Source organism: Orycteropus afer, unplaced genomic scaffold (genome assembly GCF_000298275.1).
Source record: "Orycteropus afer afer isolate SDZICR_OR568_19922 unplaced genomic scaffold, OryAfe1.0 scaffold00079, whole genome shotgun sequence".
Classification (NCBI taxonomy): domain Eukaryota; kingdom Metazoa; phylum Chordata; class Mammalia; order Tubulidentata; family Orycteropodidae; genus Orycteropus; species Orycteropus afer.
Window position 1 is genome coordinate 3,839,106 of NW_006921666.1, and position 19,605 is coordinate 3,858,710.

The window sequence follows — 19,605 nt, forward strand, 5'->3', positions numbered from 1 at the left end:
TTTTTTTGGTATTTTCACGCAAATTCTTCTGCTAGTTGTGGTTTAGTCCAAATCTGCATCCTTTCCTTCAAGGCTCAGGGATCCAAGATTATCTTCTGTGTCTGTATTTATTGGTTTCCCTTTTCTTTGTTGAAGAGGGTCTGTGCAATCCTTCTGCCTAGTCCGCCATCTTGCCCCGCTCCCGATTACTCTATTTTTTCAATGATTATGGGGTTTATTAGGTTCTGGGATGCTCAGGATACAGTTCTGCAGTTAGGACAGCCACCCCACAAACATACCCTGAGACATGCTTCTCTTTGGTCCTCATCCTCAGGCCAACTGTTACAAAGCTCTTTTTAGCTCTTGTAGCTGACAGCTGCCTACTGCCTAAAGGAGGAGCTTTCTCTCTCAATGAGCTGGCAAGCCCGGTATTCCATCCCATGCTGGTTTCTTGGTTCTATTGCCTCTCTACCTCCATCTCTCTGCCATCTCACAGCCAAGGAGGTCCAGTGTAGGGATCTTGGGTCCAAGGATGCACTCTACTCATGCTTCTTCTGTCTTGATGGCAGTGAGATCCCCCTTTCTGCCCCTGGGATGGTTCATTTTAAGCCTTGTGGAATCCTTATCAGGGATTTCCAATGCTGCATCTTCCTCAGGGATGTATTTTGGGTCTGTATCCTGGTCCCTTGTTTCTTCTGCTTTGTCTTTCTTCTTTGTGTGGACAGTGATGCTCTGTTGTCTCCAAGGCATTGTGATGTTTTTGTGTTTATATTTAATGGTGATTGCATGTGGGAGTGACTTGTATGCAATTTTCATTTTCTTTCTTTTGTTTGTATGTTACTTACGCAGGCAGGGTACTGTGTTATGTTCCTCTCCTCACTAGTTGGCAGCACTTATACACTTACCACCTTTTTCCTTTCCTGTTGTCTGCCTCATGTATGTCCCTGTCAGCCTTGGCAAATGGAGCCTATTCTTAGGTCCTGTTTTCATTCAGGTTTTTCCAGTAGTTGATGCCTAATCCACTTCTATATACTTCCTTTCAAAGCTCAGGGCTCCAGGATTATCTTCAGTATCTCTTGTCAATTGGTTTCCCTTTTCTTTGTTGAAGGGGGTCTGTGTAGCTTGTCTCCCTATTCCACCATTTTACCACAATGTCCTAGGTTATATTTATTTTTAAAGATTAAAAGTAAGTTTTAATTTTGGCTTAATTTTTAATGTACGTGTGTGGTATGCAAGTTCTAAATCTAAATAGTCAAAAGCTTTTAAAAATTTGAATATACTTTGCAAGGTACAAGGTGGAGGTTTTTATTCTTTTGATCACTCACAAATTTAATGCTGTAGAGGAGCTTAGGCTGGGTCTTTGCCCCTTCTTTAACTCTTGGCTACCATCCATTAGGCATCTTCTAGAAGAAGGAATCTTGAAATCTTTTTAAATGTTGTCTGCTGGGTACTGTTATTGTATTTCTTTAATGTAATTCCATCCTGCCTTCTGCTTTAATTTGCCCACTAGGACTGCTCTGTAGCTGAATTCTAGCACTTTTTTTTTTTTTGTGGGGGTGAGGTCTGAGTTTCAGCTTGCGAATTTTCTTTCCCTCCTCTGTTTTGGATTCTTTATTTCCTGCATCCCATCTCTTCCTCTTTTTTTAAAAAAAAAATATACTCCCTTATACTGGGAGAGCTTGTTCTTCAGTCGTCTTCTGTGAGTTCAGAGGAGATCATCTGTTTCCTATTTTTATTGATATTTTCCATTTCATTAATTGTGTTGGGTTTACAGGTATCTACTAATTAATCAGAAATGGAGTTTTTTTTATTTCTTGTTCTTCTAGTTTTGTGATGATTTTTAATTCAACTGGGAAGTACAACTAGAACATTTTAACTCCCTGTCTTTAAAACTGAAAGTCTCTAGCATTGACACTTCAGAAATCACAAGGCCATTAGACCAATGATGTGGTTAAGGGAACATTGTTACAACATACAGAGGTCATCCCTTACATCTTTATGGCACTTTATGTAGTGTTTGTATTTATTATCTCTTTTGATCCTCACAAATCATGAGGTAGATAGCATAAATACTATTAGTAGTATTTGTTGTTGTTGTTGTTATGTGCCGTCGAGTCAGCCCCGACTCATAGCGACCCCTCCTTGGGTTTCCGAGGCAGTATCACTACGGAAGTAGGATTGCCCAACCTTCCTTCCGAGGAGTCGCTGGTGGGTTTGAACCACCAGCTGTCTGGTTAGCAGGCAAGTGTCTTTGCCACTATGCTACCAGAGCTCCTATTAGTAGTATTTAGCAGATTAAAAAAAAAAAAATGAAACAGTGACCCAGAGAATTTCAGTGACTTGGCTTAAGCCTTAAGGACAAATAGCATCCAAGTTCAGCAGTTCTTTTATCTAAGCATCTTTCCTCTCTTCATTTTGCCATTTTCATTGATCAGTGTCATTCATTCCGTAAGGATTTGAGTGCCAATGTAAAAACATGATACAAACTTACCAGTCAGATCATAGTGGGGGAAGGTGCTATTAGGCCTGTCTTTTGCTGTATAATAAAACCTTGTGGGTTAAAACAAGAACAGACCTTTATTTGCTCATGATTTTGTAAGTTGTGAAGGATGTAATGTTCATCTCAGCTCCATATGGTGTTTGCTGGAGTGGTATGGCTGAGAATGGAGGATTCAAGATGGCTTCTGTCACATGGCGGCAGGAATGGTTGTTAGGTTAACTGGACATCTCTCTCTCCTCCAGAGACCCTCTCTGTGTGTAGGGTTTTTTTTCCCCAAGAGACTAGTTACACTGCTTTGCATAGCAGCTGACATCAAAAGGATGAAAGCAGGTGTTGCCAGGCCTCTCAGGGCCTAGATTGAGAACTGGTACAGACAGCATCACTGATGCTTCATCTTGTGGGTCGGAGCATGTCACAAAGCCAGCCCAGATTTGTGGGACAGGCAGTGGATACCACCACCTGACAGCAGTCAAGTCAAAGCAAACAGCCATGGGAGAAATTGTTGATGACCATTTTTGCAAAAATTCTACCATCGGTGCTGAATCTGAATTTAAATCTGAACTATTACATTCTTTGTGACCCTCCCTCTTCATAATACCCGGTCCTTCCTGGTCCTTAGTCCATAAAGGTCATAACATGTAGATTATAATTTCTTTATAAAGTGATGAGTAATTCTTATATTTGGTATTTGTGGTGTTAATTTTGTTAACTTCTTCACACAGGAAACCTGGACAAGCATGAAGAGCTAGAGAAGCTTGTGGCAAGTTTCTTGGGAGTAGAAGCTGCTATGACATATGGCATGGGATTTGCAACCAATTCAATGAACATTCCTGCTCTTGTTGGCAAAGTAAGACTTAATCTGTCATTTATGAAAACTCCCTTGTGCATATCTTATTTTGTTTTGAAACACATTCAGAGGAAGGCATAAACTATTGTAAACTTGAGACTAACTGAACTTTGTTTAAACCAAAACAACCCAAAAAGCCTGCTGTCCTCAAACCCCTAGTAGTGACCCTATAGGATAGAGTAGAATTGCCCCGTAGCACTTTCAAGGCTGTAATCTTTACAGAAGTAGACTGCTGTGTCTTTCTTCAGTAGAGCAGCTGGTGGCTTTGAGCCATCAACCTCTCAGCAGATGGGTGCTCAACCACTGCCCTACCAGGGCTCCTTTTAAACTTAGTTACCCAGGTATATTTCTTTCAGAAATCTCTGGACAAGTATATTCCATGCAGACGTATGTCAGTTGGAGCTTTCTTGCTAGACCCATGTTTCTTCCCTCTTCTATTAGATGCTCTTGCCTTTTTCATTTCATACAGAGTTTTGAAGTGACTCTGATAACTTGCGAAAATGCTAAAATGATGGAAGAAAGGATGTTTAGTTTGGAAAATTATTTAACAAGTGTTTTTTCTTAAGTAGAAAAATATGAAGATACATAGGTATTCTAGTACTTTCTTGTGTTCATTGCAATGTATATTGCTCAGAGATATAAATATATAGTCAAATACCTACCACGTCGATTCTGACTCATAGCAATCTCCATTGGGTTTCTGCAGCAGTAAATCTTTATGAAAGTAGATTGCCCCATCGTCCTTTTGTGGATTTGAATGGTAACCTTTTGGTTAGCAGTCAGATGCATCAGGCACTGTACCACCAGAGCTCCTTATCTAGGCAAATAGTGTGTATCCACCATGTGTCTGTCAGTTTGTCATGCTGTGGTGGCTTGCGTATTGCTGTGAGGCGTAATGTTCTCCAGATTCATCCATGTTGTTATTATATATTTTGAAAACTCATTCTTTATTCCGCTGTGTGTATGTACCACAGTTTGCTTATTCATTCATCTCTTAGGTTGTTTCCATCTTTTTGCTATTGTGAATAATGTTGCAGTGAACACAGGTGTGCATATGTCTGTTCACGTCAGTAGTTACAGTTCTCCAGGGTATATACCTAGGAGTGGGAGTGCTGGATCATAGGGTATTTCTATTTCTATCTTTTTGAGGAAGCACCATACCATTTTTTGTAGTGATTGAACCAATTTACAGTCCCACCAGCAGTGGAACAGGTTTTAGTCTCCCCAAAACTGGTCCACCATTCGTTTTGTTGCTGGTCCCCCCCCCCCCAATCAGTGCCATTTTTGACACTAAGATGGACTAAAACAGACTAGAGGTGAGCTGGTATCTCCCTGTAGTTTTGATTTGCGTCTCTCTAATTGCTAATAATCACGAGCATCTTTTCACACATTGGCCACTTTGAATGTCCTCTTTGGTGGAAAAAAAATTACATTTTATAGGATTGGCATTATCAGTTCTTTAAAAGGTCCTTGAGGTTATTTATCTCATTGTAGCATTGATATCTGGGAAATTAAACTATCAAGATATATTGAAAAAGCATTGGATTAATGAGTCAGGAGGCTTGTGTTTTTGTTTGATTGGTTGGTTATATGGTCAAACTTAACTATCACATAAACTTTAGAGAATGTCACAGAAACTTTCTGAACCTCAGTTTCCTTATTTGTAAAATGAGGTAGTTGAATTGGATTAACTTTAAAATCCTTTTCACTTATACAAATGTACAGTTTTCAGGAAAACAGATGTGATAAATAGAAAAAATTAGCAAGCTAGAATATTTAAACCAAGTATATCGATATCTAGGAGCCCTGATGGCACAGTGGTTAAAGCCCTCAGCTGCTAACCAAAAAGCTAGCAGTGTGAACCCCCCAGCCTCTTCACAGGAGGACGCTGTGGATCCTGCTTCCGTAAAGGTTTACAGCCTTGGAAACCCTATGGGAGCAATGCATTCTGTCCTGTAGGGTTGCTGGGAGTTAGAATCAACTCAGTGACAGTGGGCTTCGTTTTGGTATATTAATATCTCACCACTTACCTGTCAGTTTGTCATACTGTAGTGACTTGCTGTTGCTGTGATTCTGGAAGCTATGCCACTAGTGTTTCAAATATCTGTAGGGCCAGCCATTGTGGACAGGTTTTAGCAAAGCTTTCAGACTAAGACAGTCTAGGAAGAATGGCATGGCAGTTCCAAAAATCAGCCAGCCAATATCTCATGCATCACAGTAGAACATTGTCCAGCTTGCTTGCTTTGGACATGTCATCAGGAGGGATGAATTGCTAGAGGAGCACATAATATTGATGAAGTAGAGGGCCAGCAAGGTATTAGGACCCTCAGTGAAATGGATTGGCACAGTAGCCACAGTGATGGTCTCAGACATGGCAATATTCACAAGAGTGATGCCTGACCAGGCACTGTTTGTTCTGTTGTATATAAGGTCACCGTGAGTCAGCATCAACTGATATGGCATCTAACAGCAGCAACAACATATTGGTATCTCATTAAATATAAATGGTTTATATATTCTAATTACAAGGCAGAGATTGTTAGATTGGATTTTTAAAAACTGTAAGAAACCTACTTTTAAAAGGAAATACACAGATAACAGTTAAAGGATGAAAAAGATGTAATGCTAACACTAATCAAAAGAAAGCTGGAATGGTTAACAGATTTTAGATCAAGGAATATTTTTGGAGACAGAAGAGGGACATTTCATAATGATAAATGGGTTGATTTTTCAAAACCAAAAACCAAACTCACTGCCATTAAGTCGCTTCTGACTCATAGCAACCCGATTGGGTTTCCAGAGCTATAAATCTTTATGGAAACAGATCACCTCCTCTTTCTTCCATAGAGCAGCTGGTGTGTTCAAACCACCAACCTTTTGGTTAGCAGCCAAATGCCTTCACTACACCACCAGAGCTCCTTTAATTTACCAAAAGGACAAAACAATTTAAAATGTATAGCAGCTAAAATAGAGCTTGAAAGTACATAAAGCAAAAACTGATGAAACAGAATAGACAAATCCAAAATAATAATTGGAGATTCCAACACCCCTTTATCTCAATAATTAATAAAAAGTAGACAGAAAATCAGTAAGGAGCTAGAATACTTGAAAAACACTATCAATCAACTTGACTTTATTGACATTTATGAAGCACTTCAGTCTTTAATAGCAAAACATTCATTAAGATAAACCCATTCTGGGCTGTTAAACAAATTTTAAATAATTGAAATTATGCAAATGATTTTCTTTGATCACAGTGGAATTAAATTAGAAAATAATAATATAAAGCCATCTGGAAAATCCCTGAATATTGGAAAATCAAATACACTTCTAAATAATCCACAGGTGGTGAAAGAGGAAAACAGGGAACATTTTGAACTAAATGGAAATGCAATATATCAAAATTTGTGGGATGATGCTTATAAAAATGGCATGGGGGTGGCGGCATCTGACTTCCTCTAACTTCACAAGGGGGGAGAAGGATCAAGATGAACAACCCAAGGCTGATTCCTATAAGGCGGAGGTCAGACACGCTTCCATCCTCCAACCTTTTTACCAATTCTGACAACAACCATCCCTACCAAGGTACTCTGCTTCTCTGCTGGGTTTGATAATTCATTGCAGTGGACACACAGAACCTATTCATGATAATGGGGTTTATCAGGGAAGTAACAAGTTACAATTCAGGATCAGAATCAAGGGAGCCTCTTCTCAGCCATGCCCACAGGCAGGTCTGTCTCTGTGCCTTGGCCCTGCCGTCCCTCGGCCTGGCCTCTGCGCTGCTCAGGCAAGTGTTGCAGAGCTCTTTTCATTCTGTCAAAAGTTCCTGGATGCACCCCCCTTCACCAGCAGGCCTGGCCCAAAGGTGCTCAGCTCTGGCTGTATGGGTCAGCTTCATCAGGTGCCCAGAGGCACCCTACTCTGCCAGCAAGTACATCGCACTGTCTCCTGCCAATCTCCTATTTCTGTTGCTGCCACTTCTCTGTCTCTCACCTTCTTTCCAGTGTTACAGCTCTCAAAGAAGAAGGGTCAAAGAAGTTGCCAGAGGAAGGACCCCAGGTTCAGAGGATGTACCACATTCCCGTCTCTTCTTCTTTGTGGTAGTCAGGTCCTCCTTTCCCACCTCTAAGATGACTCATTTTAAGCCTAGCAGGATGACAAAACTGACCATACATCATATTTGCATGGTCCTGCCCCCACAAGTATGCTGTGTACCTTATTTATATAATTACTAAGCTATGCAGTGCCCCTGGTGGGCCATAAGCCCTTCACATTTGCATAGTACCACCAAGTCATTTGGTGGGAATTACAAAGACCATAGCTAGATGGGCCACGTTAGGCAATTCACTGCACTACAGAGCTGTGCTCAAAGGGAAATTTATAACATTAAATGATCAGATTAAGAAAGAAGAAAAGTTTCAAATCAACCCTCTAAGGTTCCACATTAAGAAATTAGAAAAAGAAGAACAAATTAAATGCAAACCAACCAAACGAAAGGGTATACTAAAGATAAAAGCAGAAATCAATGAATTAAAAAATAACAATAGAGGAAAAATAGTATAACTAAAGTGGTTCTTTCAGAAAATGGATTAATTAACAAATCTATAGCCACAGTAGTTAGGATAACAAAGAAAGAAGACACAAACCATAAAAAGAGAAGAAGGGAATATTATGAACAGCTTTATGCCAATAAAGGAGCTCTGGTAGCACAGTGCCTAAGGCATTTGACAGCAAAGAAGAAGATTGGTGATTCAAACCCATCATCCGCTCCGTAGGAGGAAGATGGGGTAATCTACTTCCATAAAGATTTAACTGCCTTGGAAACCCAATGGGGGTCGCTGTGGGTCGGAATTGACTTACCGGAAGTGGGTTATGGCAATAAATGCAACAACTTAGATAAAATGGACAAATACCATGAAAGACAGAAATGTGTGATTCTTTGACTTCGGACTGATTGTAATACATTGCTATCCTGCATTTTGGCAGTGTAAACCTGAGGTTTCTATTTGAAATGTCTTAGAATTTTTCACACTTAAAGGTTTAAATAATCTCATTTTGCTTCTTTGTGTACATGCACAAACTAGCAAGCGATTATTGAGAATTAGATTTTTTATATACAGACATAGGAGATGCTATCCTAATGATATATCTTCTAAATCAGACATTCTAGTTGAAATATTATTGTGTTGTTAGGTGCTGTTGAGTTGGTTTTGACTCATAGCAAACCTGTGTACAACAGAACAAAACATTGTCCATTTCTGCACTGCACCATCCTCATAATCTTTGCTGTGCTCGAGCTCATCATTGCAGCCACTGTGTCAGTCCATCTTGTTGAGGGTCTTGCACGTTTTCTCTGACCCCCTATTTTACTAAGCATGATATCCTTCTCCAGGGAATGGTCCCTTCTAACAACATGACCGAAGTAAGTGAGACGAAATCTGATCATTCTCACTTCTAAGGAGCATTCTGGACTTCTTCACAGACACGTTTGTTTTTTCTTCTGGCAGTCCATGGTATTTTCAGTATTTTTTGCCAACAGCACAATTCACATATACTAATTCTTCTCCGGTCTTCCTGATTTATTGTCCTGCATCCACATGTATATGAGGCTACTGAAAATACCACAGTTTGGGTCAGGCCCACCTTGGTCTTAAAAGTGCTATCTTTGCTCTGTAACACTTTAAAGAGGTTTTTGTAGCAGATTTTCCCAGTATAGTACATTATCTGATTTCTTGACTACAGCTACCATGAGTGTTGATTGTGGATTCAAGTAAAATGAAATCCCTGACACTTTCAGTCTTTTCTCCATTTATCATATTGTTGCTTATTGGTCAAGTTATGAGGAGTTTTGTTTTCTTTATGTTGAGGTGTAATCCATACTAAGGTCATTGTCTTCTATTTTGTTTGTGATTTGGGTGAAAGTTTAGAGAGCAAATTCATTTTCCATACAGCAGTTCATACACATTTTGTTTCATGACATTGACTGCAACTGCGCACAGTGTAACAGGTCTTTTCCCACTCCTCCCTGTGTCCTTCTTTCCTATGCATTCCTGCCCCCCACCCCCACCCCTAGTTGTCTCCCTGTGCAAACACTGCCCTTCTGTTCTGCCACTATTGAACACTCTTAGAGTTTATCAACCTGGTGTAAGTGTTCACCCCATATGCCTATCAGTTGTTTGGCTGGAAGCCATGGGAGTGACATAGTCTTGGGGGTCTCGCCAGGCTCTATCAGATCAGTTTTGTTCCATATATTTCTCCCGTGCTCTCCGTGATCTCCTGCACTGATGCCTTTCCGAGTGGTTGACAGTAGTAGCCAGGCACCATCTAGTTTTTCAGTTCTCAAGGTCATATAGGCTGAGGATTGCATAGTCTCCTAGTCCCTTGGACTAATTATTTCCATGTATCTTTGTTTTTTTTTCCATTCTTCTTTGTTCTTGATGAGGAGAGACCCACTATTGGATCTAGATGGCCTCTTGCAAGCTTTTAAGACCCTAGTTGCTACTCACCAGAGTAGGATGTTGACGACAACTGCTGCTGAGTCAGATCTGACTCACTGCGACCCCACCTTGGGTTTCTGAGGCAGTATCACTACGGAAGTAGATTGCCCAACTTTCCTTCCAAGGAGTGGCTGGTGGGTGGTAAGGTGGAGGGTCAGTGAAAAGGGGGAAGGTCCTCAATGAGATGGATTGACACAGTGACTACAACAATGGGCTCAGGTATAGCAAAGATTGTGAGCCTGGCACAGGACCAGGCAGCATTTCGTTCCGTTGTACATGGGGTCACTGTGAGTTAGAGCCAACTCAGTGGCACCTAACGACAACAACAATGGCTAATGATCACAAACATTTCTCCATGAGTTTGTTGGCCACCTGAATATCTTATTTGGTGAAGTGTCTGTTATGTCTTCTGCCCATTTTTAAATTGGATTGTTTGTCTTTTTGGTGTTGAAGTATTGGAGTTTTCTATAAATTTTAGAGATGAGTCCCTTGTCAGATATGGCATTACTGAATATTTTTTTCCCAATCTGTAGATTCTCTTTTTATTCTTTTGGAGAAGTTTTTGGAAGCACATAAAAATTTAAATTTAGTTTATCTCAATTATAATTTATCTTCTGCTGTTTGTGCATTTTGGGTTATGCTTGATAGTCTATTATGCCATAAAGGCCCCTAAGTTTGCCCCTATTTTTTCTTTGATGAACTTTATAGTGTTAGGTTTCACATTTAAGTCTTTGATCCATCTGGAGTTAGTTTTTATGTATGGTGTGAGGGATGGATCTTGTTTCATTTTTCTGCAAATGGATAACCAGTTTTGGCAGCACCATTTGTGAAAGAGTATCTCTTCCCCATTTAATGGATTCAGCCCTTTGTCAAAGATCAGCTGACCATAGGTTAATGGATCTGTTTCTGGGTTCTCAATTCTGTTCCACTGGTCTATGTGTTATTGTACCAATACCAGGCTGCTTTTACTACTGTGCTTGTATGGTAGGTTTTGAGATCCAGAAGTGTGAGACCTCTTACTTTGTTCTTCTTCCTCGATAGTGCTTTGCTTTTCTGAGGTCTCTTTCCTTTCCATATAAAATTGTTGTTGTCGAGTCAGACCTGACTCATAGTGACCCCTCCTTGGGTTGCTGAGGCAGTATCACTACGGAAGTAGATTGCCCAACCTTCCTTCCGAGGAGTGGCTGGTAGGTTTGAACCGCCAGCCTTCTGGTTAGCAGTCAAGTGCCTTAGGCACTATGCCACCAGAATTCCCTCATACAAAATTAGTGATTGGTTTTTCTGTATCCTTAAAGAATGTTCATGGGATCTAGATTGGAATAGCGTTGAATGTTTGGCTTGCTTTGGGTTTTCGCAATGTTCAGTCTTCCTATCCATGAGCATAGTGTGTGCTTCCATTTATGTAGATCTCTTATGGTTTCTTGAATTAGTGTTTTGTAGTTTTCTTTGTATAGGTCTTTTGTGTCCCTGGTAAGATTTATTCCCAGGTATTTTACTTTTTGGTGGAGCTCTGGTAGCTATTGTAAATTGTATTGATTTCCTTATTTCCTTTTCCAAGGCTGTAAATCTTTACAGAAGTACTGTCAACCACTACTTTGCTGGTGTAGAGGAATCCAACTGATTTTTGTATGTTGATCTTGTATCTTCCCACTATGCTAAATCTTTCTATTAGTTTTCTTCCTGAGTCTTTGTTCTTCATCAGTAAATGCTGTATGCCATCTTGACTATCAGCAAGCAAGGTTGTGTCATCTGCATATCTCAGGCTGTTAATGAGTCTTCCTCCAAACTTGATGCCATGTTCTTCATATAGAACAGCTTCTCAGATTGTTTGCTCAGCATACAGATTGAATAAGTATGGTAAAAGGATACATTCCTGACACACATCTTTCCTGATTTTAAACCATGCAGTATCCTATTCTTCTGTTTGAGTGACTGCTTCTTAGTCTATATACATGTTCCTCATGAACATAATTAAATGTTCTGGAATTCCCATTCTTCTCAATTTTATCCATAATTTATTATGATCCACACAATCGAATGCTTTTGCATAGTGAATAAAACAAAGATAAACATCTTTCTGGTATTCTTTGCTTTCAGCCAAGATCCATCTGACATCAACTATGATATCCCTCCTTCCACATTTTCTTCTGAATCCACCTTGTGTTTCTGGAGGTTCTCTGTCCATATACTGCTGCAACTGTTTTTGAATTATCTTCAGTAAGATTTTACTTGTGCGTGATATTAATGATATTACTTGATAATTTCCACATTCTGTGGAATCACGTTTCTTTGGAATGGGTACGGATATGGATCTCTTCCAGTCAGTTGGCCAGGTAGCTGTCTTCCAAATCTCTTGGCATAACCCAGTGAGTGCCTCCAGTGGGGCATCTGTTTATTGAAACATCTCAGTGGGTATTCCATCAATTCCTGGAGCCTTGTTCTTCACCAATTCCTTCAGTGCAGCTTCGACTTCTTCCTTCAATACCATTGGTTCTTGATCATATGCCACCCCCTGAAATGGATGAACATTGACCAGTTCTTTTTGGTATAGTGACTATGTAGTCCTTCCATCTTCCTTTGATGTTTCCTGCATCATTCAATATATTTTCCATAGAAGCTTTCACTATTGCAACTCAAGGCTTAAATTTTTTCCTCAGTTCTTTCAGCTTGAGAAATGCCAAGCGTGTTCTTCCCTTTTGGTTTTCTAACTCCAAGTCTTTGAACATTTTATTACCTATAAGAGAACAGAGGTCCTTTTTTATGTAGGGACTTCTTAAAAGCAATTTTTATGAAAAAAAAAAAAAAACACATATAACAAAACAATTGCCAGTTTAGTATTTTTTACATGTACAATTCAGTGACACTGGTTTCATTCATCATATTATACAACTGACACCACTGTCAGTTTCCAGATTATTCCACCACCATTAGTATAAAGCAGCCCCCTAAGCAACGGCTCCCTTTTTCCCCTCCATCCACCCCTGAGAACCACAGATGAACTTTGAGGGCTTTTTTTTTTTTAAGGTAACCACAGTACCATTCTCATACTTAACAAAATTAGTCCTAATCGTTTAATATCATGTGATACCCAATCTGTGTTGAACTTTTCCTGGTTATCTCAAATATTTCTTTTTGTAGTTGGTTTATTCTTTTTTTAAATTTTTTTTATTGTGATTTGGATGAAAGTTTACAGAGCAAATTCATTTTCCATATAGCAATTTATACACATTTTGTCTCATGACATTGACTGCAATTCCCCGCAATGTAACAGTTCTCTTTCCACTTCCTCCCTAGTTGGTTTATTCTTATTAAGTCTCCTACAGAGGCCTACATGTTACATTTAGTTGATATGACCCTTATGTCTCTTAACTGTACCAGTTGGTTTCTTTGTTTAAATTTGTGCCAAACATGTTGCACAACTGGTTATTTGTTTTGAAGGAATTCTTTTTGGTTTCAGCATATTGCATCCTTGTGGTAGCATTTACCATGTTCTGCTACCCTCAGTATTTCCTATAGTGTGGCAGTTAGATCTAGAGACTTCTTAATAAGATTCAAGTTTAGTTTTTTGCCAAGAATGTTCATAGGTGGTACTGTGTACTTTCTGTTATATTACAATGACAACTTGATGTCTTCTTTTCTTTCCTTTTGTGATATTAACAATGATCAGTGGCATCACTCTGATCAGCTCATTATGAAGTTCCCTATCAGTCCTTCACTTACTGATTTTTGCAGTCATTGATAAAGTTTCCCTGCAAAACAGTGATCTGCTCATTCAGCATTCCTTCTGCGTTTCTTAGCTAGAGTTCTTCCAAAAAGATCTTTTTCTCATCAACTGTTTGGTAATCCTGAAATCAGATTTGAACCAGAAAGATGGATAGATGCTTGATCATTTCCTTTTGTTTCTCAATTTTCAGAATGAATTAATGCTCTAGCAACCTCCACATATGACCAATGAGTGTGAGTTTGTTTTGAGTATTATTGTATACTCCTATGGGTTTTATTATATACTCATGGGTTTTTATGTGTTTGATGTGTTTCAGTGTATTGCAGTGATCTTTCTGTTTTATACATAAGTTTTCTTTGGCCAGTGGGCACTCCTTCAGGATAGTTCCTGTGGTATCTTGTTTTTAAATGAATTTGAGTAGGTCTCTCCCCCCCACCAAGTAAACTCTTATATTCCATTAACAAATTAGGGAAAAAGAGTTTCCACACTTTGTCATACTTTGATCAAGTCATCATAGTTTGAAATCAAGTGCTTGTGGCTGAGAGGAGCACTCATCTCAAAGAGTTCCACAAGAGTTTGAAATGTATGTTTATGGATTCCAGTTACTCAGTTTAGACATCTTGAAAGTAATGGATCGCAATGAAGCCAGTCAGTAAAGGTAATAAAAAGCCAAAAACCAAACCTGTTGCCATTGAGTCAATTCCAACTCATAGCGATCCCAGTTGGGTTTCCAAGGCTGTAAACCTTTACAGAAGTAGATTGCCTCATCTTCCTCCCATGGAGCAGCTGGTGGGTTTGAATCGCCAGCTTTCTGGTTAGCAACCTTACCCACTATGCCACCAGAGCTTCATAGTAAGAGTGATAGAGCATCCAGAAATTTAAAACAAAACAAACAAACAAACAAAAACTCATTGCCATGGAGTTGATTCTGACTCATAGTGACCCCCTTTGGGTTTCCAAGGCAGTAAATCTTTATGGAAATAGATTGCCTAGTCTTCTTTCCGTGGAGTGGCTGGTGGGTTTGAACTGCCAACCTTCTAGTTAGTAGTCAAATGCCTTAGGCACTAACACCAGAACGCCTTGTCCAAAAATACACAGAGTGTTTATTGATAGAAATATGAGTAGATTTTGAGAATATTGGCAACAAGAAGTTGACCAACCTTTTAAAAGAGAAAACTGTGTAAATTTGTCATGTAAACCAGAATTAGGAAAAAAAAATTTTTTTTTTAATCAGGCACAGGCGATTATATAGTGAAAGTCTTCCTCCTCCTTCCTTATCCCTAATGATTCTAGCCACCTGGTTCCCCTTTTCAGAGGTAACAAGTGTTACCAGTTCCTCGAGATTTCACCCCTGAGGTATCTGTGTACATATAAGATTTACCTAAATGGTATGGTGATCTATATACATTCCTATTGCATATATGATGCTGCACTGAACAACTTTGAACATGTGTCAGTTTCTACATTGTGTCACTATATCTGTAAGATAAATTACTATATATAAAACTTTTGAGCTAAAATATCTGAATGGTTTTGCCATATTGCCCTTGTTGTTGTTGTTATGTGCCATCAATTGCCCTTAGTAAAGGTTATACCAGTTTATTTTTACTAGCCATTCATATAAGCACCATATTTTTACTCTTCTGACTTTTACATGGACTTTATTCAGTTGGTCTACCCCTTAAAGCTGTTTGTATGCTGCATTTTTTTTAGAAAAGGGGCTACAATAGTTATCAAATAAAATTAAGGACCCTTGACCTACACACAAAGCACTGAGAGATACCCTGACTTCACGAGCATCTAGAGACTGACTGGGGGCCTCGCTGACCGTGGTTTGCTGGTGAAGCATTTCAGAAGGATCTCTTGTACAATGAGTTCCCTTATTGCACATGCCATGTTTCCTGTGTGTTAAAACTTGGTTAACATACCAGGTTGTAACCTTTTGTGGAAAGAGGAGCAGAAAGATGATAAGAAAAAAGCAGAACATCTTAGGGGAGGAAAATGTGGAAATGAAGCAATTTAGTAAAATTACAGAGTGTAGTTTATTTCAGAAATGTCTTGATCCCACAAGTGGTAACTTATGTGCTGTTGCATTACTGGCTAAAAGGTGGTCCCACTCCTCAGATCTTGTGCAAGTTTGTCCCAGTAAGTTATGAGACACCATTCCGCCAAGACTTTGTGCTCTGGAGTTTTTGTGCATCGGCATTACTTACATTGTGATGGAAATGAGTCCTTGTGGTGTATGGGAAAGTTGGATGCAATGGCAACTCTTAGTGAGGGATGAGACTCTTCACTTTCCTTCACCAAAAGGCTGTGTGAGAGCCAGGCAGCACTGAACTACCTTTGATGTGCCCATAAATTCCTTACATTAAGTTACTTCCAGGCATAGTAATAATAAGCCTTAGTATGTTATTCTTGTTGTTATGTGCTGTTGAGTCAGACCCGACTCATAGTGACCCCTCCTTGGATTTCCAAGGCAGTATCACTATGGAAGTAGATTGCCTCATCTTCCTTCAGAGGAGTGGCTGCCATTTTCTTGAAAGAGAAAAAACTTTTTCTCTAAGAATTTTGAAGAGCCTCATGAGAGATGGAAGAGTAAGAACTGGGAGAAAGATTTAAGGTGCTTCAGACTTTTCTTGTTGCCTTAGCAGAAGCCCATGTGTCCATGTACAGTAAACGTTGTTAATGCATCTCTGGATGGCACAGAGTAAAGTGCTAGACTATCAGTTGAAAGGTTGGTGGTTCAAACCCACCCAGAGGTGCCTGGGAAGACAGGCCTGTCAATCTGCTCTTGAAAGGTCACAGCCTTGAAAATCGAATGCAGCCATTCTCCTCTGCACACATGAGGTCACCATGAGGCGGAGCTGACTTGATGACAACTAACAACGGCAACAACAGCAAAGCTTGTGAAGAAATTTAAGGGTAATACACAGACTTACACCATAAGTAGAGTCATCTCTGGACATTACAAAAGGTTGGGAGTGAGAGGAAGAACGTACCATTCGCACAAGCATTACTCTCTCTCCCCCATCCCCTGGAAGCCTTTTTCCCACATATAAAGCCATCCATCCTACCAAAATTCATGTGGAACTCCTGAAATCAAACAAACCCAGACCCTTATAAAAACAAATCTGATATATCAGATTTTAGATACAAGTAAGAATCACTCCTTGGAAGGAAGATGGGGCAATCTACTTCCGTAGTGATACTGCCTTGGAAACCCAAGGAGAGGTCGCTATGAGTCGGTCCCACTCGGCACATAACAACAACAAGAAGAATCTGTTACTTTGTATCTGAATATTTGCATCATTCACAGGACTGAGGAAATGAAAATAAAAGGCATGTACCAAAAAAAACCCAAAAAACTAAAAACTCACTGCCATCGAGTTGATTCCAACTCATAGAGACCCCCATTGGGTTTCCAAGGCTGTCAATCTTTACAAAAGTAGATTGCCTCATCTTCCTCCTCATGGGTTTGAACCCCTGACTTCCTGGTTAACAGTCTCATGTACTACCACCACCACCACCCCCCCTTTTTTCCTTCTTAAAATTGATGATTTTACTGTTGTGCAAGACTTCCTTAATAGGATATAATTATTGGCAATTTTAGCATTTTGTAGGAGTCTGGTGGTTAAAGCACTCAACTGCTAACCAGAAGGTCAGCAGTTTGAACTCACCAGCCACTCCATGGGAGAAAGGTGATACATTCTGCTTCTGTAAAGATCTTGGAAACCCTAGGAGACAGTTCTACTCGCCCTATAGGCTTGTTGTGAGTCAGAATCAACTCAACGGCAGTGAGTTTGGGGTCTTTTGGTTTAGCATTTTGTAATTTGTGTAACTAAACCATTATCTTCCAGCTTCTTACTTTACTTTATCTGTGGTTTTGCCAGGGCTGCCTGATTCTGAGTGATGAACTGAACCATGCATCACTCGTTCTAGGAGCAAGACTGTCAGGAGCAACCATTCGAATCTTCAAACATAACAGTGAGTTTGTTGTGAAGTTCACTTTCAGCCATAGCACTAACATTCTTTGGTCAATGGTCTCAGTGGTTGTTGTGTTGTTGTTATGTGCCGTCAAGTCGACCCCGACTCATAGCGACCCCTCCTTGGGTTTCTGAGGCGGTATCACTACAGAAGTAGGATTGCCCAGCCTTCCTTCCGAGGAGTGGCTGGTGGGTGGAGGTGGTAATATTACAATAGAAAATACAAAGCTAAAGTAGTGATAGTTAAAATGTCCTTCTGGTCCAGATTTTTAAGAGTGATTCTCTTCTTCCTTGGAACAAAAGTAGAAACTGAAGGAAGCCTTTTGATATAAAATATAATGTATTCCTTTTATTTGATAGTTCAATTTTTTCATCCCTCTTCCTTGTTTAGAAGTACTCGTTCAATATACATTTACTAGAAAACTTAGTGTGTCTTGCCATAACACTGGGAGTATGGAGATGAATAAAGCAAAATCTCTGATTACAAAGGTTTTTGACTCCTGAAGAGACTTATAGGTAGATAACCCACTAGTTCCAGTACAACGGATAGACACTGGAATGTAAATGTGAACCGATTCCACAAAGCACAGGGACAGGTGGCACTGAGCCAAATCTTTTTCTTCCTAAATGGAAATATCTTTGTGCATTATTAAAGTAACCATTTATAACAAAAATCCATAACAGTTAAAGCACTCACATGTCAGGAGAGAGGATTACCAAACAATAGGATTAATAGCATCTTTTTGCCAAAATGTGCCTATGTATAGACAGAAGTATAGAAAAGTACACACCATAATATTAGGTCTGTACCTCTGGATGGAAGCATTATGGATGGTAATTACTTTCTTTAGCTTGTCTAAAGTGTTTTATGATGAGAATGGTGTATATAGTATTTTAAGTCAACATTGTTGTATAACCTGCTATTTTCTTTTTACAGTGTGAACAGCATTTGTCAGAGCTGGTAGCTCTTCCTCATCATTTATGCCCATGTTTGCTTTTTGGGAAGGAGATGTATTTGCATTGGTTTATTCACACTGTTGCTCAGTCTTCTTTATGAATTTATTTCTGAGTGACTCACCAGGATTAGAGATACAGCTTGATTGTATAGACACAGAAAAGCTACCTGACTGGCAGGGCTATTAGCATGAAACATTGGTTATTTTCATAGCTTGCTAACGAACTGCCTCTACATCGGTGCAGTTTCTATGGTTTTGTGCATTTGTTGTATTTGAGATGAGATTTCAGTTCAAGCTGGCAGCAACTTACTCTTTTTACCCTCTTTTCTGCCCAAGTCAAAGTATGTTAATGTCTTTTGTTGTCAGAGATGCATTTCCTGATTAAGAACTATATACCTGCATTTCTGGAATGAGTTTAGGAAAGAAGATAGTTTGTGCTGAAATTCATTTTTGTGTGCTGCAGATATGCAGAGCCTAGAGAAGCTACTGAAAGACGCCATTGTTTATGGGCAGCCCCGGACGCGAAGGCCCTGGAAGAAAATTCTAATCCTTGTAGAAGGAATATATAGGTAATCCTGCTTTATTTTCTTTATCTTTGGGACTTAACCCCATGAAGTCGTAGATTTTTAAGCTGAAGGAAACTCTACTCTAGACTCCTATTGAAACTAAGGAGAGAGTATGTTTTGGTTACCTAATGCCGCTCTGACTAATGGGATGGCTTGAACAAACAGGAATTTATTTTCTTATAGTTTGGAGCCTTTAAGTCTGAGTTCAAAGTGCCAGGCACTAGGGGCTGGGTAAAAGCCCCTTAACCTGTGGCTTCAGCTCTGCCTCCAGCTCCTGGCCCACTGAACTAGAGGCTTTTCTTCACTCAGCTGCTGGCTGCTGAGGCTGACAAGCCCAAGGTTGACAAGTAAAAAGGCACAGTCCTGATGTTACCAAACCACCTGGCAGGCCATTAATTCAAGTCCATTGAAAGTCCTAAGTTCGGCAGAGCATGACAGGCTGCTGCTGAAAAACGACACAGCCACACGCAGGGTTCAAGGTGCCATAAGCTAGAGACCATTTCCCAAGGCTTCTCTTTATATTTAGGAAGCAGACCACACCCCTAAGGCTACT

At 39.7% G+C, this 19,605-nt stretch overlaps 1 protein-coding gene across 1 annotated transcript in view; it reads left to right on the forward strand.

Moving 5' to 3' along the window:
* SPTLC2 (serine palmitoyltransferase long chain base subunit 2) overlaps nt 1–19,605 on the forward strand; it is a 139,958-nt gene that overhangs the window by 70,530 nt on the left and 49,823 nt on the right. Inside the window, exons 5-7 of the mRNA XM_007941331.2 lie at nt 3,202–3,326; nt 17,438–17,531; nt 18,950–19,055. Coding sequence (XP_007939522.1) covers nt 3,202–3,326; nt 17,438–17,531; nt 18,950–19,055 — 325 coding nt within the window. The remainder of the gene's footprint in view (nt 1–3,201; nt 3,327–17,437; nt 17,532–18,949; nt 19,056–19,605) is intronic.